The sequence below is a fragment of the Glycine soja genome, chromosome 11 (assembly GCF_004193775.1).
Source record: "Glycine soja cultivar W05 chromosome 11, ASM419377v2, whole genome shotgun sequence".
Lineage (NCBI taxonomy): Eukaryota > Viridiplantae > Streptophyta > Magnoliopsida > Fabales > Fabaceae > Glycine > Glycine soja.
Window position 1 is genome coordinate 1,714,549 of NC_041012.1, and position 19,377 is coordinate 1,733,925.

Sequence of the window (19,377 nt, forward strand, 5' to 3'; positions counted from 1 at the left end):
ACTACGTCTGAGAAGGATCCATGAATCAGCAGAGGCACTTTGAATTAGGAATATCCTTGCTTGATGTTGTTCACCTTTAGGGAGACAACAAATAACAAATTCTGTTATTCCAAATGTTCTAGAATGAATTTCGGTTATAGGAAGGCTATATATATATGTAAATAAACAAAGCAAGGAAGCAATGAGAATTATATACCTTATTTCCCAAATAGTCTCTCCTCTGTGTCTTCTTCCTCTTTCTGGAGGTTCTGGGCCTCTAATCCCAGTTCTCGGGTGCTCTAACAGAAATGCAGTGGATATTGCTGTCCTCGCGATGTTGAAAAGGAAAAAAAAGTGAAGGGATAATTACGGATATATATGTTAAATTTCGAATTTGGTTCGGAGGTTTGAAACAAGCAATATACGTATATATATCGTACAGATGGTGCAGTCTTGGTTGAGCTACACGTGCCATGGTAGGGGGACACTTCAGTTTGATTGGTCTATTTTGGTCACCTTACATTGACACGTGTCATGTTCCTCTCGGTTAAACTCTTGACCTCCGTCAGCTATCGGTCACCCAAATATATTAGTTTAACGCATCCATGCACCTTCTAGTTTTAGTGAATTCAATTTGAAGTTCCATCTATACTCTTAAATATTGGCCAGAGGAAACCTACAAGCAATTCACTATTTCTAGAGGAAAAAATAAAGGCAACAACAAAGGGAGAGGGGATGAGGAATGGCCAAAAAATGAAACAAGTTAGAGAGAAAAACTTGGGAAAAGAAACCAAACTTGTTTTTATCTACTCTTAATTATTAATTTAAAAAATACTCAGTAAAATAAAATAGACAAAGAGTACAAAGAGGAAAAATGAGGGTGTAAATAGCCGTCCCCAAAACAACAAAAATATGGCCCAGTTGGCTGGCGGTAGAACTTAAGTCCAGAAGATTGGTCCGGGAAAGAAGTGAAAAACAAGTTTGGGCCTGAGCCTGAGCCCGAGCTCGAGCCCAAGCCTGAGTGGACGGGTAGTGTGAATGTGAACCTAACCTAACCAAAGGATCTAGTTGAGTTCAGTTATCTTTCCAAAGAAGCTTTCCCGTGTGATACGGTAGAGGAAGCTATTTAATAACAGACGAAACCAAAATGAGTGTACACAAAGACACAAAGAATCCAACACTCCGTCTTCTTCCCTGCACTTCACTGCACTGCGGCTCCTGAAAAAGGTAAACTAACTTTGCTATTCGCTACTCTGCTTCGCGCTTAGTTAGTTAGTTACATTCATGAATTGGCGGTGCTCATAGTCATAGATGGGGAAAGGAAAACCTAGGGCTGTTGAGAAAGGTGTGGTAGGACCTAGTTTGAGTGTTTCATCCTCGACTATACCTTCGGGGCCTGTGTATTACCCCACTGAGGATGAATTCAAGGATCCTTTGGAGTATATTTACAAGATTAGACCCGAGGCTGAACCTTTTGGGATTTGTAAGATTGTGCCTCCAAAGACTTGGAAACCCCCTTTTGCTTTGGATCTAGACACTTTTACTTTCCCTACCAAGACTCAGGCCATTCACAAGCTCCAGGCTCGCCCTGCCGCCTGTGACTCCAAGACATTTGACTTGGACTACTCCAGGTTTCTGAGGGACCACTCTGGTAAGAAGTCCAGGAAGAGGGTTGTGTTTGAGGGCGAGGAGCTCGACTTGTGTATGCTATTCAATGCCGTGAAACGGTTTGGCGGATATGATAAGGTTGTTGATGGGAAGAAATGGGGGGATGTTGCTCGCTTTGTGAGGTCCAGCGGGAAGATTTCGGATTGTGCTAAGCATGTGTTGTGTCAGTTGTACCGGGAGCATTTGTGTGATTATGAGAATTTTTATAACCGGATGAATCAAGGGACGGCTCAGAGTTGTAAGAAAGCTGTGCATGATGACCACAAGAGTGATCATGGGGTGCAATCTGTGGTATCCAAGAAGAATCACAAGAGTGTTGATGGTTCAAACCATAAGGATAGTAAGGTGCAAGAAGAAGAGCATGATCAGATTTGTGAGCAATGTAAAAGTGGTTTGCATGGGGAACTCATGCTATTGTGTGACAGGTGTGATAAGGGTTGGCATACATATTGTCTTTCCCCGCCATTGGAGAAAATTCCTCCAGGAAATTGGTATTGTTTCAACTGCTTGAATTCTGACAGGGACAGTTTTGGTTTTGTGCCTGGGAAGCATTACACATTGGAAGCTTTTAGACGCATAGCGGATCGGTCAAGGAGGAGATGGTTTGGATCAGGACCTGTTTCAAGGGTGCAAATTGAGAAGAAATTTTGGGATATTGTGGAGGGATTGGTTGGTGAGGTTGAGGTTATGTATGGAAATGACTTGGATACATCTGTCTATGGGAGTGGTTTCCCACGTGTAACTGATCAGAAACCAAAATCAATTGATGACAAATTATGGGAAGAATACTCAACTAACCCATGGAATCTTAATAACTTGCCTAAGTTGAAAGGCTCAATGCTTCGAGCTGTTCATCATAATATCACTGGTGTCATGGTACCCTGGCTATATATTGGGATGCTATTCTCATCCTTTTGCTGGCATTTTGAGGATCACTGCTTTTACTCAATGAATTATCTTCACTGGTATGCCTTACTTTTATTTATTTGTGCTGTCCTGGTACAATTATCTTAATTATGAAATAAAATAAAACCCTTTCTTTCAGAAATTATGGCCATGTAGAGTAGGAATCTCAGCAATTTATGAAGATGGCATGTTCAATGAATAATAACATGATCACAGAAACAAGGTTTGGTTGTTTTAGGGAAAAATTAACTGTAGCAAACTTGATATTAATCATGTGCACTTTTAATGTTCCACTTAAACTTGTTGATTTAATAACAAAAATATTATGAAAGGAGTCACAGAGTCCAGAAAAGTCTACGATATCTACTAACTTTTTGTGGTATGATTGTCATAAGAAAAGAAGGTTTGAACCTATGAACTCTGGCAAATTATCCAAACCCCTCACACTAGCTCAATCCTAGTGGCTTTATAATATCCTCCATTTGAGAACACAGAAGCTTTCCTAGCAAAATCTGGTATCAGCAGAACTACAGAAGTGCTCTTTGCATTCCTTGTTAGTTCCAGCCAGAGAGTCTTATACAAACCAGTAACAGTCCTCCAAAATTTCTGCCTGAACCCATTCTCATTTGGTATTGGAGCAATTTGCCTTAAAATATACTTTTCTGAGCATGGCTTATTACATGGAAAATACAATGCCAATCTGCCAAAAATTTTGTACCAACAGGATAACAAATAATCTTAATCATCAACTACTTCCTTCATTTAATTAACATGGATGTTTAGTTCAAAAAAAGAAGAAAGAACAAATAGGTGTTCTATAATATTGGCATATGCGTTTTAGTTTCGAATTTTCTCCTACTGCAGAAACATGATTTTTGTTTAAATTTGTTTGGCTTCTACATTCTAATGCAGAATTCTAATAATTTAGACTTTGTCATTTTTTTTTCTTTTGGAAAGCTCAGAAATTTCTACTACACTCAATCCAGGGCCTTACTTTACCTGAGACTTAAATTTGGCTCAACATTTATTTTCAGATCAAAGAATTCATGAACGTGGCATTTTCTTTACTCTGTTTTTCTTTTATTCTGTCCATACTTCTGTGGTTTTGCTTATCCTTTGGCCAAAGTGTGGTGGAACCTCAACTGCTAGCATTTGCAATGTTTTTATGATCTTGGGTTTTTTAAAATATATATGTGTGTGTGTATATATATCTTTAGATTCATGAGTGCTAAGTGCCTCACTTTATTCCCCCCCCCCCCCCCCCCCTGCAATTTTGGTTCTGATTTCTATTTTGTTCTAGGGGAGAGGCAAAGTGCTGGTACAGTGTGCCTGGTAGTCAAGCCACTGCTTTTGAGAAGGTAGGTATTGGGTTCTTGTTATATCTATTGCACTTGTAGGATTAATGATTTCCAGAAGAACGACCAAATTTATTTTGTAATACTTGCAAATAAACACTTTCATGCACACTGTAACTGTGGGTGCACATGATGTGTGTGCATGACAAAAAAGTAACCTTTTTTTTATAACAGAGAATTTAAGAAGGACTAGTTTTAAATGGATTATACTCATTCATCAAAATCATGTTATTTTTAATTTAAAGTGAAAAACAAGAGAAATGGTGGAATACTAAGATAACCATAAAATTGTCGGCCACCTTTTTCTAAATAATGAATACATGTATATAGAGTTTCTATGTAGAGGAATTTTTTAAAATAATTAAATAATTGCATTGAAGTGATGATGGCCGTTTATTGTTTTATTTGCATAATTTTGCCTATCCTATTGAAGTTTCAATTATATAAACAAACTATTGAATGAGATTATTATATTTTGGCAGCTATATTATCAAAATTTTATCTAGTGGTCTCCTGTGAAATAAAATACAAGTGTAAATTTAGGTGTTTTTAGAAAATGATTTTTTCAATTAGATAAATCTGTTGATTATCATAGCTAATTATGGAGTCATTTCTATTTTTATTTAATTCATGTTTTGGTAGTACTGATCACATTTCATTTTATGTGATTTTTTTTTAATTACATGTTGTGTATTAAATCTCCCATATTGAAATCCAAAATCTCTCTCTCTCTCTCTCTTTTTTATTTTTTATTTTTATCTTTTGGACTAGATTTATCTGTATAGTTCACTTAAATTGGTGGTTTTCATAAGCTATTTTTAGATGGAGGCATTTATAGGATTGGAAAGGGAGGGTTAATCTTTCAATTTGAATTAATACTTTATTATCTGAAATTTTGAACATTTTTCAATATGAAATATTACCATGTATCTAATCATCCATTATTCTTTTTCAAAATCATTTTATCATTCTCAGTTGCAAATTGAAAGTTAAAACACTAACCCTCCCTTCCCTTTCCTTCCAAACCTCACTATCCAAACATTTCATAATTTTTCAATTTTAAAAATTCATTACTAATTATTAATAAAAGTTCTTAACTATGTGAGTGGACAAACATTTGTTGACAACAATAAAATGATCTACCTCCTTGTAGGTGATGAAAAGCAGTCTTCCTGATCTTTTTGATGCACAACCTGATCTGCTTTTTCAGCTTGTTACTATGCTAAACCCATCTGTCTTGCAAGAAAACGGAGTTCCTGTCTATAGCATACTTCAGGTTTCATTTAGCTTGGTTATCTTTGGTTTTTATTTTTCTTAATAGTTTGCTATTGTAAATGCATTATTTCATTGAAATTGTAAAATTTGAAGACAAAATTGTTAAATTTTTGCAAATGATATGATATTCAACTCCAAGATAAATAAGCACTACACAATAAGTGGATACTTATAATTTAATTTGGTGGAATATTGTGGGTTGCAGTTGACGTTCTTTTACACTGAAAGCTTATAAAACAGATTCAAGTTCATTTGTGGCCTAAACTTCTGATTGGTCCTTTTAACCGTCTGTCCATCATGTTTTGCAGAAAATCTATGCAGCAGTACTACTGCTTTTGCTTGTCCTTTGCTTCTCTTTTTTGCATATTTAGTCTTTGACTTTTTACTTTTCATTGATGTTTGCCAGGAGCCTGGGAATTTTGTTATTACCTTCCCTAGATCTTATCATGGAGGTTTCAATCTTGGTATGCCGTTTTATTTCTCTCTTCATCCAAAATTACCAGCTTACATATAATCTGAAGTGTGTCATTCTCTGTATGATTTGTTTGTGTTCTCAGGTTTAAATTGTGCAGAGGCAGTCAATTTTGCTCCTGCCGACTGGCTACCATATGGTGCTTTTGGAGCTGATCTGTATCAGCGGTATCACAAAACTGCTGTCTTGTCTCATGAGGAGCTTCTTTGTGTGGTAGCCCAGGTTTGCACATTGTTCTGACTTTGTTACATTTGTTAAAGTAATAATTTGTTAATGAGATAAAAAGCTAAGAGGGTGTTTGGTTTTAATAAGTGCACTAATACTTTAACGAAAGTCTGACTTTGTTACATTTGTTAAAGTAGTAATTAGTGCACTTTTAAGTTTGAGCAAGACATTCTATTATCATATTTTTACTCAAACTGAAAATTGCACTAATACTTTTCACATTAGTAAAGTTTATTTGTTGACTAGTCTTGCTTACCCTCTTACATGTTGATTTTCATCATTTTCAGTATGGTGATGTTGATGGCAGAGTGTCTTCTTATTTGAAGAAGGAAATGTTGAGAATATCAGATAAAGAAAAATCTTGGAGAGAGAAACTTTGGAAAAATGGTATTATTAAATCTTCTCGCATGGGTCCTCGAAAATGTCCCCAATATGTGGGAACTGAAGAAGTATGATTTTTTTTAATCCATGGTAATATAAAATGATAATGCAATGTTTTCATCTTTTCTGATTGTGTTTACTGGTGTGTTGTAGGATCCATCATGCCTTATATGCCAGCAATATCTCTATCTCTCTGCTGTTGTATGTGGTTGCAGGCCATCGACTTTTGTTTGTCTGGAGGTAAATGAATGTGATTGAGCCATTGTGGTATTGATAATCAAAATGTAGTTGCCATCAACAATTCACCTTCCACCATTGCATCAATGTCAAAGCTAAAGAAAAAGTGTAACCAGCACCTAGAATGTATGTATATCCATTTTCACAGTTGAATCATTCAACTTATTAGTTTCAACCTAAGATTGGAGGTACCCAATAGGTTTTTACGTTTCTTAAGATGGCCACTCAATTTATATGGGTTCTCTTCACATATTCTGCCTTATGTGTGTGAAAGTATCTGAAAGCCAGCCTGTCCCTGGAAAAGAGTATATGGGCTGTCTGTTTATGCCTTATGTAAGTGAAAATAAGTAAAGTGTATTATTCACTTCTATTTGTGTCCTTACTATTAGAGTAATACACAGACAGACCTGCAGTTATCAACTGCAGCTGTCTCAGTTAGATTTAACCATAGTGGTTAAATGTCAGTTACAAAGTCAGTTAGACAGTTAGAATTTAGTTAGACAGTTAGAAACTTGTACTTGTGCTGATAAGGGGTAAAGGGAAAGGAATTGTATTGTTGCATGACATGACAAATATAATGATCACTAATCACTATCATTCTTTGGATTTGCATAAGTCAGTTAGTTGATTATGGATTTGTGGTATTATGTATCTGTCTTCTTCCTCATGGTTTTATTTTGAGTAAATTACCCTAACCACCCTTGAAGTTTTATGAAATTTCACAAATTCCCCCTGCTTTTTCTACTCCTACACTAACTCCCCTTAATTGTTTGAAAAACATTACACTGACACTCCTTTATACATTAAACTCACTCCCTTAACTGTTTGAAAAATATTACACCGTGTTCCCCTATAAGAGAGGTTACTGTAAATGTTAAAAAAGCAGGGGGAGTTTGTGTAGTTTCACAAAACCTTAGGGGTGGTTAGTGTAATTTACTAGTATTTTATTTGGCCCCCTCTTTTCCTGTGTCTCTAACTGAAGTTAGCACTGTCTTTGTACCTTAGGGGTGGTTAGTGTAATTTACTAGTATTTTATTTTCCCCCCTCTTTTCCTGTGTCTCTAACTGAAGTTAGCACTGTCTTTGTACCTGCTGATTGTTTGTTCTTTCAAACTGAACTGGACTTTGTACACACAAACATGGGTAAGATTCCAATCAATTTATCTATAAAGTAGGATTAGGCATTATAGTCGATAGAAAATATTTGTATTGTTGATATTATTGTGGTTGGAATTCACTTTGACAGATTCGGATTTCTAGGATTTGATTGGTTTGTTCCCTTATGGGTGGTGTTTTTATGGATTGACTGAACTTAGTTTTCTCTTGTGCAGCACTGGGAACACCTCTGTGAGTGCAAAACTGTAAAACTACGTCTTCTCTATCGGCATTCACTTGCAGAATTATATGACTTGGCATTTTCTATGGACAAATATACTTCTGAGGACAAAGCTGAGTGTAGTAGTGTGAAAAGGAAGCCTTCATGTCTTAGTGCATTGACCAAAAAGGTCATATATGCATATTTCTTTCTAACCCTCCAAAATTTCTGAATTCTAATATTGTTTCCAATAATTAGATTTACTTATCTTTCTGCAATCAAAAGATATGATGTCCCCATGCTTCTATATCTTTGACTGTGGTGCTCTCCTGTAAGTGGTATTATGTTTTTATTTTTTCATGAAATTATCTAAAATGATGTTTGTATTGTTGTGTATATGTTTGTGATTTAAAAAAAATACTATTGTTTTCTGACACTCTTGGATGTGTGCAGGTGAAAGGTGGCTCCATTACTTTTGCTCAACTTGCTACAGAGTGGCTTCTGCAATCTAGTACTATTCTTCAGAATGTTTTTTTGCATGATGCATTTGTTACTGCACTAAGAAAAGCTGAACAATTTCTTTGGGCCGGTTCTGAGATGGATTCTGTTAGTTCTATCTATTTGTTACTTTTTAATATACTCCTGTATACACACACACTGATATACTTAACTAAACTCTGCTTCTTTTGGGAATGTAGGTTCGAGACATGGTAAAGAATTTGATTGAAGCTCAGAAGTGGGCAGAAGGGATAAGAGACTGTGCAACAAAAATTGAGTTATGGTTGTGTCATCAAGACTTTAATGTCAAGAAAGTTCATTTGGAATTCGTTGATGAGTTACTGAAGTTTAGTCCTGCACCATGCAATGAACCTCTTTATCATAAATTGAAGGTGCTTCTCATAACAAACAGTTAATAGTGACTTTGGTGGTTGCATTTTTCTGCCATTTTTTTTTGGTTAACTTATGTTGATGCAGGACTACGCAGAGGAAGCAAGGTTGTTAATTCAGGAGATTGATACTGCTTTGTCAATGTGTTCAAATGTACTTTCTCCTAGACTCATCATATTTCCTTTCTTCATAATTTTATTATTGATAGTACATATGTCTGGTACAATTTATGTTCTTGCTACTTATGATGACATCTGGTAAGTAGTAATATTTTGATTCTTCTTTTCAGTCCATTAAATTTGACTAAAATTATTTATGCCAGATGTCTGAGTTGGAACTTTTATACTCCAAAGCTTGTGGCTTACCCATCTATGTGAAAGAAAGTAAGAAATTGGAAGGGAAAATTTCTTCAACCAAGGTAGATGTTGCCATATATGATAGTTTGACACATTATTTTACTTTGCTGGTTCTGTGCTTAATCTTCCATTTATATTGTTTATATTTTGAAACTATTTTTCACTCCAAAATGCCATTTTTTGTTTACAAGGTTAGGGATCTGTAGATACATTTTTCAGAATGTGCTTGTCACAACTTAAAATAGCATGAGAAACTATCTTTCCCCTCCTGTATTTGACACATACACACTGAACCTTCAACCCAAAAATGGAAAACAAAAACAATGACCTGTATTGGCTTTTACGAAAGCGATTGCATTTGGTGTTTCCTATCTCTGTTCTAAATTTCTGTGAGATTCAATAGAAGACCAAATTTTATTTTTTTGAACTTGAGGAATGAGGATTACAAATTCTTAGGAGCAAAATTGAATCTGATCTGGAAAGTTACCACTGCTGGTTTAGTTGATATGAAATTTCAACACCCAGCCCCCTCACACCCAGAACTAGACATCTAGAGTGTGGACAAATGTGACTGCCAATAACTCCACCTGTTCATGCCTATAGACTTCTTATTTTCAAAATATGAGGAGCTAATGTTGTGGAAAGAGTTCATCTCTATTCTCAGGTACAATGAGTTTTGGCTCATGTTCTGAACTGCCCCAATTCTTGTGCTTGAGCAGTTGTGCTGCACTCTAGGGTTTAAAATTGTTGATTTATGTGGTGTTTTATTTTTCATGTTGCTAACATGATTTCTTTGAGACCCTTCAGGCATGGCTGGATAACGTCAGAAAGTGCATCTCAGCAAGACAACCTGCTGCACTACATGTTGATGTTCTTTACAAGCTAAAAGCAGAGGTAATAAGAACTCAGGAAACTGCCCTGGCTTTGTTAATTTATCAAGCCCTGTTCCTGTGAACATAAAGTTCATGTGTGACAGGGCAATAATCAACAATAGAGGAATATAACTGTTATTATTTATGTATTAAATTAATATATTAACTTGCATTTGTTTCATATAATAATGTGATAATGAAGTGACTTATAAATTTAATTATTTGGACTAGTCACGATTGTTAAATTATTTCATGTGTTTTGCATTTATGTGAGTAGTATATATCATACACAGACACAACACCCACATTGTGAAGTACATGCAGATTATAATATGAAATTCATGTTTTCAATAGTTTGTGGATCTTCAAGTTCAACTCCTGGAGATAGACGTGCTCCAGAATCTATTAAGTCAAGTGGAATCTTGTAGTGCTCAATGTCATGATATGTTAGAAGGTCATATGAATCTCAAGGTTTGCGTTTTGAATCTTTTTCACCTTTTCTAGTTTTCTTTGTTGGTTGAAAGGCATAACTTTATTAACTCAGAAACCTTGCAGAATGTTGGTTTGCTGCTTAAGGAATGGGACGGTTTCGCAGTTGATGTACCAGAGCTCAAGCTTCTAAGGCAATACCATTCAGATGCTGTTTCATGGGTTTCTCACTTCAATGATGTTTTAGGGAGAGTTCAGATGCAGGAAGATCAAAATAATGCAGTTGATGAATTGAAGAGCATTTTTGAAGAAGGTTTATCTTTGAAAATTCAAGGTATTGAACGTTGTAGCTTCATTTTTGAAAAAGGTTTATCCTTGAAAATTCATGGTTAAGATTTTTTATTCAAGATCCATGCATTTGTTTATTTTCTTCTTGTCAGTTGATGAGTTGCCATTAGTTGAGATTGAGCTGAAGAAGGCTAATTGCCGGGAAAAGGCTGTGAAGGTAGGATATTATATTTATGCATACTAATGTTGTTCTTTCATCTCTCTCCCTGCCTTTGTTTAATATTTAAAAATAAAAGGTTTCTTAGTATGCAGGGGCTAATCAACTTGTATATTAAATGCTCAGGCAGTTATTGTAACAATGAAAACTGATTGAAATTTTGTGAAATTGGTACAGGCACATGATTTGAAGATGCCTTTAGAATTCATTCAGCAACTGTTGAAGGAGTCCACTATGTAACTTTTAACTCCCTTTCCTCATCTGAACTTGCACATCATTAGGTTTTTATTTATTTTAAGTTTCAACCATATATGCTTTTGTTATTGATTTTTCAGGCTTCAAATTGAGGGAGAGAAACAATTTGTCAATTTATCTTGTGTGCTTGCTGTTGCCATTCCTTGGGAGGAAAGGGCTAGAAAGATGCTTTCACACGAGGCTCCTATTTCAGACTTTGAGGACATGATCAGGTTCAACAATGCTTGAGAGTTGAGATGTTTATGTTTATAACTTCAACAAGATTATAATTGTAAAGAACTTAAAAAATAAAGAACTGAATATTATTCAGTATGTATATTATACAAGTTCTAATCCCCTTTTATGGGCCAAACGGCTAAACCTATTACAGGAAATAGGGAAACAAAACATAAAAAGGGAAAGTAGAAAAGAAAATAGATCTATCCTAATAATAACGAGATTTTATCTTATTTACAACAATTGTTTTGGCTGATGATAACTTTGCTTTTGGTTTTCTCTTACAGAGCTTCAGAAAATATATTTGGTATTCTTCCTTCACTTAATGATGTCAAGGATGCTTTATCCGAAGCTAATTCCTGGTTAAGGAATTCAAAGCCATATTTAGTCTCTTCTACGTGTGCTTCAAATTCTGTGCGGAAAGTAGAGGACTTGCAGGTTCATGTTTTGTTCTGTTTGATTTGTGGTTTTATCTTTGCTGAAAACATGATCATTATAAAATATGACAATTTGATTATATACTTTTAGATGTTGGTTTCTCAATCGAAGCATATTAAAGTATCTTTGGAAGAAAGAGGGATGCTTGAATTAGTTTTGAAGAATTGCAGAATATGGGGGTATGAAGCATGTTCTGTACTAGATGATGCTCAATGCTTATTGGATAATTCTTTGCATGAAATAAACAGTGGTTTAACTTGTAAAGTGGAAGATTTGATTGCAAGAATCCAATCTGCCATAGCATCTGGTGTATCACTTGGTTTTGACTTCAATGAGATTTCAAAACTCCAAGCATCGTATTCTACACTGCAATGGTGCAAAAGAGCCTTGTCTTTCTGCAATTGCTCTCCTTCTTTAGAGGTTACTATTTCTCTCTAGTTGCAATTTCTTTTCGACTCTTGCCTTTTCGCAAATGTCTTTTCTTGACTTCATTTTGCATAACCGTATGCTTTCTTACTCCACCCTCCCTTTCAGTGTTTGACACTTTGACTGCTGTCTTGATCATGTACACGCTTCTAAATATACCCCTCCACAACACACAATTTTCAGTGTCCACCTAATTTGGTTTATTTTGATCTCTTGACCCTGGTTATATTATGTCGTTCATCTGGATGCCTTATAGTATACCTGGTTTTAAGCTCATATCATATCAGATTACTTTCTTGTTTCCTTTCAATTACAAATGAAAAATTGTACTGTGTTGCTACGATCTTAATTATTCATTACATGGGTCATTGACTTTTTCACCTTAAAAATTTTTCTTTGACAATTACTTTTTAAAAATTGCACTTGATTTGAGATATAAGATCAGTTGTTTGACAACTATTTGGGAGTAAAGCACATGGCTTTTGTAATGGGGTTTCGCCAAAGACTCATCATATTGTATTTCTTTTGTTATAAAAAAAAACAAAATAAAGGTTCTCCATAGTACTTATTGATGAGGGATGCTTGCTAATCATGTAGGACGTTTTGGAGGTTGCAGAAGGTCTTTCTCATTCCTCTGTATCTGGTGCTCTGTTGAAAGTATTGATTGATGGGTTTGAATGGCTTAGGAAAGCATTAGAGGGGATTTCTGGACCTCGCAGTTCTAGAAGATGTAAGTTGACTGACATACAAGATATTCTTACCGATTATCAGGTACTAGTTTATAATTTTCTGCTTTGTGTATTTTTGTTATTTTAGCCATTGATTACCCTTATTGTTTTGTTTGATTTATTAACTATATAAAGCAGAATGAGAGGTCAACTTATATTTTCTCTAGTTCAGAAGTCAACTTATAATTACACTAGGACATTTAAGGAACTTTGGAGAGAGAAAAAGTTGGGGAGAAAACTTTCTAGCATTTTCTTAATCATAATAGTTAAGAAAAATTGTTTTGGCACATACAGCTTACATTCACAACTTTTTTCTGCAGACTATTAATATGACCTTTACAGCAGTAAAATGTCAACTTGAAGATGCCATTGGAAAACATAAGTAAGTCTCGTTTGTTGATTGTAGAATTACGATAATATCTTAGGTTAGTTTTGTTAGAAAGTTCCACATCGCCTGCCTCAGTTCTTGGGGTGCAGCTTATATATCTGTTGGGCAACTTCACTTAGGGCCAATTGGTTTTAAGTTGAAATCTAACATAGTATTAGAGCCTATAGCCCATCTTAGTTCTTGCCTATTCTAGTAGACTCTCTTGTATTGGCAGGCATCTCTGGAGGGGGGATGTTAGAAAGTTCCACATCGCCTACCTCAGTTTTTGGGATGCAGCTTATATATTTGTTGGGCAACTTCACTTAGGGCCAATTGGTTTTAAGTTGAAATCTAACAAGTTTGATTTGTTTCTAGTCTTCTGAATGATAGTTTACCCATTAACATTTCAATTAAATTTCTAGATATTTAGGTTTTGCACTTTTGAATTTTTTTTATAAGCTTTTATTGAAGCCATTGCCATTTTCAATTTGATTCTATGCCTTCCAATATTGCCTTCTGAACTACGTCTGTCTCCCTGTATGCATCATCTTGGTAAAGAGCATATTGCTTAATCATGTAAAGAACTGTTGACTGAGTGAATGAAGACTGTTGCCTTTCCAATTATTTTTGTTAAATATTTGATATGCGTACTTAATTGTATTTTATTTCTGCTTTAGGTTGTGGCAAGGGCAAGTGCATCAATTTTTTGGTCTAAGCTCTAGAGAACGTTCTTGGTCTTCAATATTGCAGCTCAAGGTAAATTTTCTGGGTGTATAGTAGGTGGTCTTTATGTGCGTGATTACTGATTATTGATCAACTGATTGACTTAGGCTGCATTACACAGCTATGGTTCTCTTTTATTGTGGCTATGTTGCTGTGTAATTTGTAAAAAGTACCGGTCACTGTGGTCGGGATTTTCCTTGTATTTTATATGAATTGTTAGTGGGGTGGTTTACTCTCTTCATTTTCTCTAATCGACTAATTGTAGATTTACTTTAAGTCTTAACCTTTGTTTTGATTTCCTTTATAATTTGTCCCTTATATTTTATAGCACCTTTCTGTTTAAGCATTTTCTTTCAATTGTTTTTAATTGTGTGTATATTCTTAGTATCCAGGAGTATCAAGCTTAATCATTCTTCAGTTGTGATTATTTTGATTGAAAAAATGAAAGCTTTCACAATTGTTGTGAAGCCTTTACCAGTTTGTTTATTTTATTAGGACTTGACATATCACTGGTCACTTGCATAACACTCGTGATTTGCTTACATTCAGGAACATGGAGATACCATTGCCTTTAGTTGCTCCGAACTGGATTTGATTTTATCTGAAGTTGAGAAGGTGGAAAATTGGAAGAATAGATGCATGGATAAATTTAGAATGTTGGTCCAAAATGGAAATTCGCTACTTCATGCACTGGAGAAGGTTTTGATTTTAGAATATTTTCATTTGCATGCCCATTTGTGTATCACATATACTTAGTACCTTGCTTGATATTTTCAGATAAACCAGACTCTAGATAGATCATTGTTTATATATGACAAATTGCAAGATCTGAAGGAACAAAACCTATGTATATGCTGCTATGATGATTCTGAAGATCAGGAATTTCTTACTTGTTCCACTTGTATGGACTGGTAAAGTACTTGTTACCTTGTTTCTAAAAATAGCAGTTCCATAGCTCTGAAAAATAAATCTGGCAATAGCTTATAATCTTCATGTAAATGGGTTCTCTCATTATTCCGGTCACGTCGTAAATGTTAAAATATATTTAAAATTTAAATATCTTATCATATCTTAGATTATCCTCTAGGATTTGTTTCCCTAATTAGCTACGATTATGATTAGTATAAATAAGGATTACTGGTATAGGTTTTATGTGCATATCAACACATCAGCACATTGTACTACATCAAAGTTAATATCAATTAGTGTTTCATTCTCATTCATCTCTCTTCCTCCCTCTATACCTAAAACCTCAGAATTTCAACATGGTATCAGAAAGTTACCATCATCAGTGACCAATGGGTTACAATTCCACTGCCATGTTCCTGAAATATGGAACTGTTTTTGTGTCCAATGACTTTCTTCTTTAATTCCAAGTAGTCGTCTAACCTGCCCTGTTGTCATTCCGTCAAGATCTTCCTTTCTTTTCATCACTGCTTCCATTAAGATCTACTCTCTACAATTTTAGTTTTCTGGTTAAGGAAATAATTGTCATTCGGTCTGGAAAAAAATTCATTTTTTTTTTACTTCTGTTTCATTGTTAAGAATAGACATTGATTTATTTGTTTGATGCATCAATATCTTTCATATGGACAGCTATCATGTGAGGTGCGTTGGACTAACAGAAAAAGACGCAGGCATTGAAAACTACAAGTGCCCTTATTGTGAAATTTTGAGGGGTGAATTCCATTATCAGAATGGAGGTGCCCTCCTGGTAGGATATTATGTCATTTTAGTAGTAGTTGACTAGTGTGTGTTTGTGTGTCTCTCTCTTTTTCAGAAACTCACTTGTCCACATTATTTTGCTTTATGCAGAGGTTTGTGAAGAAGCGTGTTGAATTGAAAGTTCTTACTGAACTCATGTCTCATGCTGAGCATTTCTGTTTATGGTAATGTGGTTCACATTAAATCTTTATGTACAGCATGTATTAATGACCTTTAAGTTTTCTTCAATAAGGTTTATTGTTACTCAATAGAGACTAAAGCCCCTCTTTGGAATTGCTGGATTTTCAAATGCTGATATGCTGTGTATAATTACAAAATAGATATTTTAAGTTAAATGGATACAATTTTAAAATAGAAAGAAGATAATTGGCAAAATTTAAAAGAACTCGGGGATTTTTTTTAGTCTCAATTTGTTTGTAGAGCATCTCCTAGCTTGCTTGTCAAATCATTTGTGGCACTCGAAGAAGCTCCTTTGAAAACATTTCATCAAACAAATTTTGCAGCTCTTCTCAAAAAGCACATGCATCAAAAGCCACATTTCCAAACTACGTGTAGATGCATTATATTTTGGGAAAACTGTCTTCTACACTCTGCATTGATAGTTGAACACCCTTTCTACTCAATTCCCTAGTCCATTTTTGCTCATGATTTGCTTTGGATGGTTTCAACTTTTTTTTTTTTTTTGGATTTTTTCGTATGATCCATTAATTTAAATGTAACATGTTAAGGCTAGCAGAAACATTACTTTCAGTTCCATTTTAAGTCAGAAGCAGAAATGCCTTCACTGTAAGTGATATTACAAATTTAGGTACATAAAACATTAATGGTACTATTACTGTCTTTATATATACAATTTTAACTTTACAAGTACTACTATTTGTAACTAGATTCATTTCATACTACTCATCTTTTAAAGTGTTTTCTGGGAAGAAGGTATTATGAATATTTGAGTGTATGATTAGATTTTTTTAGTGAGGGGTCTATTGGTGTGAGGTAGATCATATCTTTATAGAAGGGAGGGAAGAAAAGGGTGGGTTCTGTAGATGCTGGAAAACATTGAGGACCGGACCCTAGCAGAAATTTATTGGCTAAGTTGCACGTGGCATGAGCAGAGTTCAGACATGTGTGGGATACCTGAGGAGAATTTTAATAATGTTTTATATATATATATATATATATATATAATATGCTGTTTATAAGTTCATTATAGAAATTACAAAGTTCATTTTGGATTAATATTAGAATGAGCTCTGCAGACTGCCACTCACGAAATTACATATATTTCTGCAGTTTCTTTCATGCTTCTCTCTTGTTTTCTATATTGTTAAGGGGGTGAGTGTTCTATAAGAGTCTTGGACTTCATCTTTGTTGGAGAAAATGTAAATATTGTCTAGGTTTATTGTATAGGCCAACAAAATCATGTAGTAATTAGGATGTGGGCGTATTTTTTTTTTTTGTCTACATAATTCAGGTGTGCTATGCAGTTTGGACACATGGATTCCATCTTGTGCCTCTTGTTTTCTCTACCTTTTAACAATCTTCACTTTAGATTTATGATTTTGGTAAAAGTTGTAATTCATCTAGCATTTTCTTGTTGTGCAGGATTGATGAAAAAGATTTTTTGTGCCAACTTGTTGAGAAAGCCCTTTCATGCAAATCTTGCTTGAGAGAAATTGTGATCCTTGCATCAGCTAATGTTGATGAAGATATTAGCATTGTCTCCGAAAAATTGGCCACTGCTGTAAAGGCATGTATTTATTTAACTTTATCTCTCTTTCTTGTATTATTTCATTTAACTGGAACGCGATTGTTACAGTTGAGTTAATTTTGCTTATTGGTATAGGCTAGCAAAGTGGCTATTGTCTATGATCAGCATGATACTTGTGACCTTGAGCTGACTTTAGCAAAAAACTTTTGGAAAATTCAAGTCAGTAGATTGTTAAATGGTGTACCAAAGCCCACTATCCAACAAATTCAGAAGCATCTGAAGGAGGTATGTGCCGTTGGCTAGGTTTATGTTTTTGTGCGTGTATTGCAAAAACAAGTAAGCCTGTCCCCTTATTTATGTCTATTACTAATTCACTTTTCTACTTTTTAAAAATTATTGCTGATAAGAACAACTTTGAACCTACTGAAATGTTGAAGTGCATGACAGGGACAGGCTATGGACATATCACCTGAAGATCACTATATGTTGAAACTTACGAATGTGAATTGCTTGGGTTTGCAGTGGGCAGAACTAGCCAAAAAGGTTCTGATATTTTTCTTTTTTGGGTGATTCCTCCTCCTCCATGTCCTTTTTTTGCTCATGATGGTTTTTATATTTAAATATCATGGACAGGTGGCAACTGATTCAGGGGCACTCAGCCTGGATAAAGTTTTTGAACTTGTAGTGGAAGGTGAAAACTTGCCTGTTGATATGAACGAGGAACTAAGGGTTAGAGATTATTCATTTTTGTATTATTAAAATCAAGAGAATTTTAATTTGTATCATGATTTTGGTATGATTATAATGAAGTATTGAATTTTGTTCACAACAGACATTAAGGGCACGATGCATGCTTTATTGCATTTGTCGAAAGCCCTTTGATCCAGAAAGGATGATTGCATGTTATCATTGTAATGAGTGGTATCACTTTGATTGCATGAAATTGCCTTGCACAGAAGAGGTCTACATTTGTCCTGCATGTAACCCGTGTACAGAAGGATTGCCTTCAAACCATGACAGGTCAGTCTATTGTTTGCATTGCTAATTTGTTTTATTTTTTTTGGTATTTTTTTAGTGATTATCTGTTATGCTTTGCAGATTAACTAGTGGTAAATTTGAGGAGCCTAAAACCCCATCTCCGAGGCATTCAAATCCTAGAAAGAAACAGAAGAGAGATGTGCCCAGTCTCACTTGCAACATATTCGCTAGCAGGAATCAAGATAAGCTTAGGTATTCGAGTGGGATAGAATGTCTAAGGTGGCAAAATCGAAAGCCTTTCAGACGAGCAGCTAAGAAACGTGTTGAACTTCGAAGTCTTTCTCCATTTCTATGCATACAACGATAGCTAAACATAGGAGAAATCATTGGTCATTAAATTGATTCAAATGATTTTTATGGTGTCATCTCGGTCATTTTTAATCCATCTTAATGCGAAAATTCCATTTTTAATTTCTTGTTCGCATTTCACCATTTGAAGGCTTGAGTTATTAGGATAAAGATGGCGTAAATTAACGTAGGAAGCATTAGTTTTATACAGCTGACAAAAGTAGGTAGGATTTTTTTTTTAATAGAATTCAGTTAGTTTTTAACTTTTTATGGTGGAAATTAGATAAAACAGTGGTAACAATCATTCATCCATTGTTGGATTAAATCTTCAGTGTCTGTAAATAAGATGATGTTTACATTTATTTTCTAACAAATAAATTGTCTCCCTTTAGTTGTTGTTTATACAAATGTGTCATTATAGTCTTTATTTCTATAAATGAATCATAATAAAAAGATATTTTTTAAATGAAGAATATCACAGTTAACATTTTTTGTGATTTTTTTATCATCATAAAAAAGACAAATTATTTTTGAGATATTAAAATAAATAGTCATATTTGCTTGATTAGAAACATATATAATTTTATCAAGGCTATAGTTCAA

General features: G+C 34.7%; 1 protein-coding gene across 1 annotated transcript; it reads left to right on the forward strand.

Annotated features, from left to right (window-relative positions):
* The first annotated feature begins 1,081 nt into the window (after nucleotides 1-1,081).
* On the forward strand, nucleotides 1,082-19,176 carry LOC114376769 (lysine-specific demethylase 5A-like). Its single transcript, XM_028335035.1, has 33 exons — nucleotides 1,082-2,612; nucleotides 3,854-3,911; nucleotides 5,062-5,184; nucleotides 5,590-5,647; nucleotides 5,741-5,877; nucleotides 6,168-6,329; nucleotides 6,415-6,501; nucleotides 7,829-8,002; nucleotides 8,266-8,418; nucleotides 8,511-8,702; nucleotides 8,788-8,853; nucleotides 9,023-9,118; nucleotides 9,864-9,950; nucleotides 10,283-10,399; nucleotides 10,484-10,691; nucleotides 10,798-10,862; nucleotides 11,040-11,098; nucleotides 11,198-11,329; nucleotides 11,621-11,771; nucleotides 11,862-12,191; nucleotides 12,795-12,968; nucleotides 13,246-13,307; nucleotides 13,970-14,048; nucleotides 14,565-14,714; nucleotides 14,793-14,926; nucleotides 15,612-15,729; nucleotides 15,831-15,904; nucleotides 17,343-17,487; nucleotides 17,584-17,733; nucleotides 17,896-17,991; nucleotides 18,082-18,177; nucleotides 18,281-18,468; nucleotides 18,547-19,176. Exons 1-33 carry the CDS (start codon nucleotides 1,291-1,293, stop codon nucleotides 18,791-18,793), a joined length of 5,490 nt encoding a protein of 1,829 aa, XP_028190836.1. The 5' UTR covers nucleotides 1,082-1,290; the 3' UTR covers nucleotides 18,794-19,176.
* The last annotated feature ends 201 nt before the right edge of the window (nucleotides 19,177-19,377 follow it).

Excerpts from the sequence above, each read along its gene's own strand:
- LOC114376769 (XM_028335035.1), top strand. The coding sequence starts at position 1,291 with ATGGGGAAAGGAAAACCTAGGGCTGTTGAGAAAGGTGTGGTAGGACCT. Across the intron at positions 8,419-8,510 it reads CCGGTTCTGAGATGGATTCT|GTTCGAGACATGGTAAAGAA; the intron begins GTTAGTTCTATC and ends TTGGGAATGTAG. Across the intron at positions 12,969-13,245 it reads ATATTCTTACCGATTATCAG|ACTATTAATATGACCTTTAC; the intron begins GTACTAGTTTAT and ends TTTTTTCTGCAG.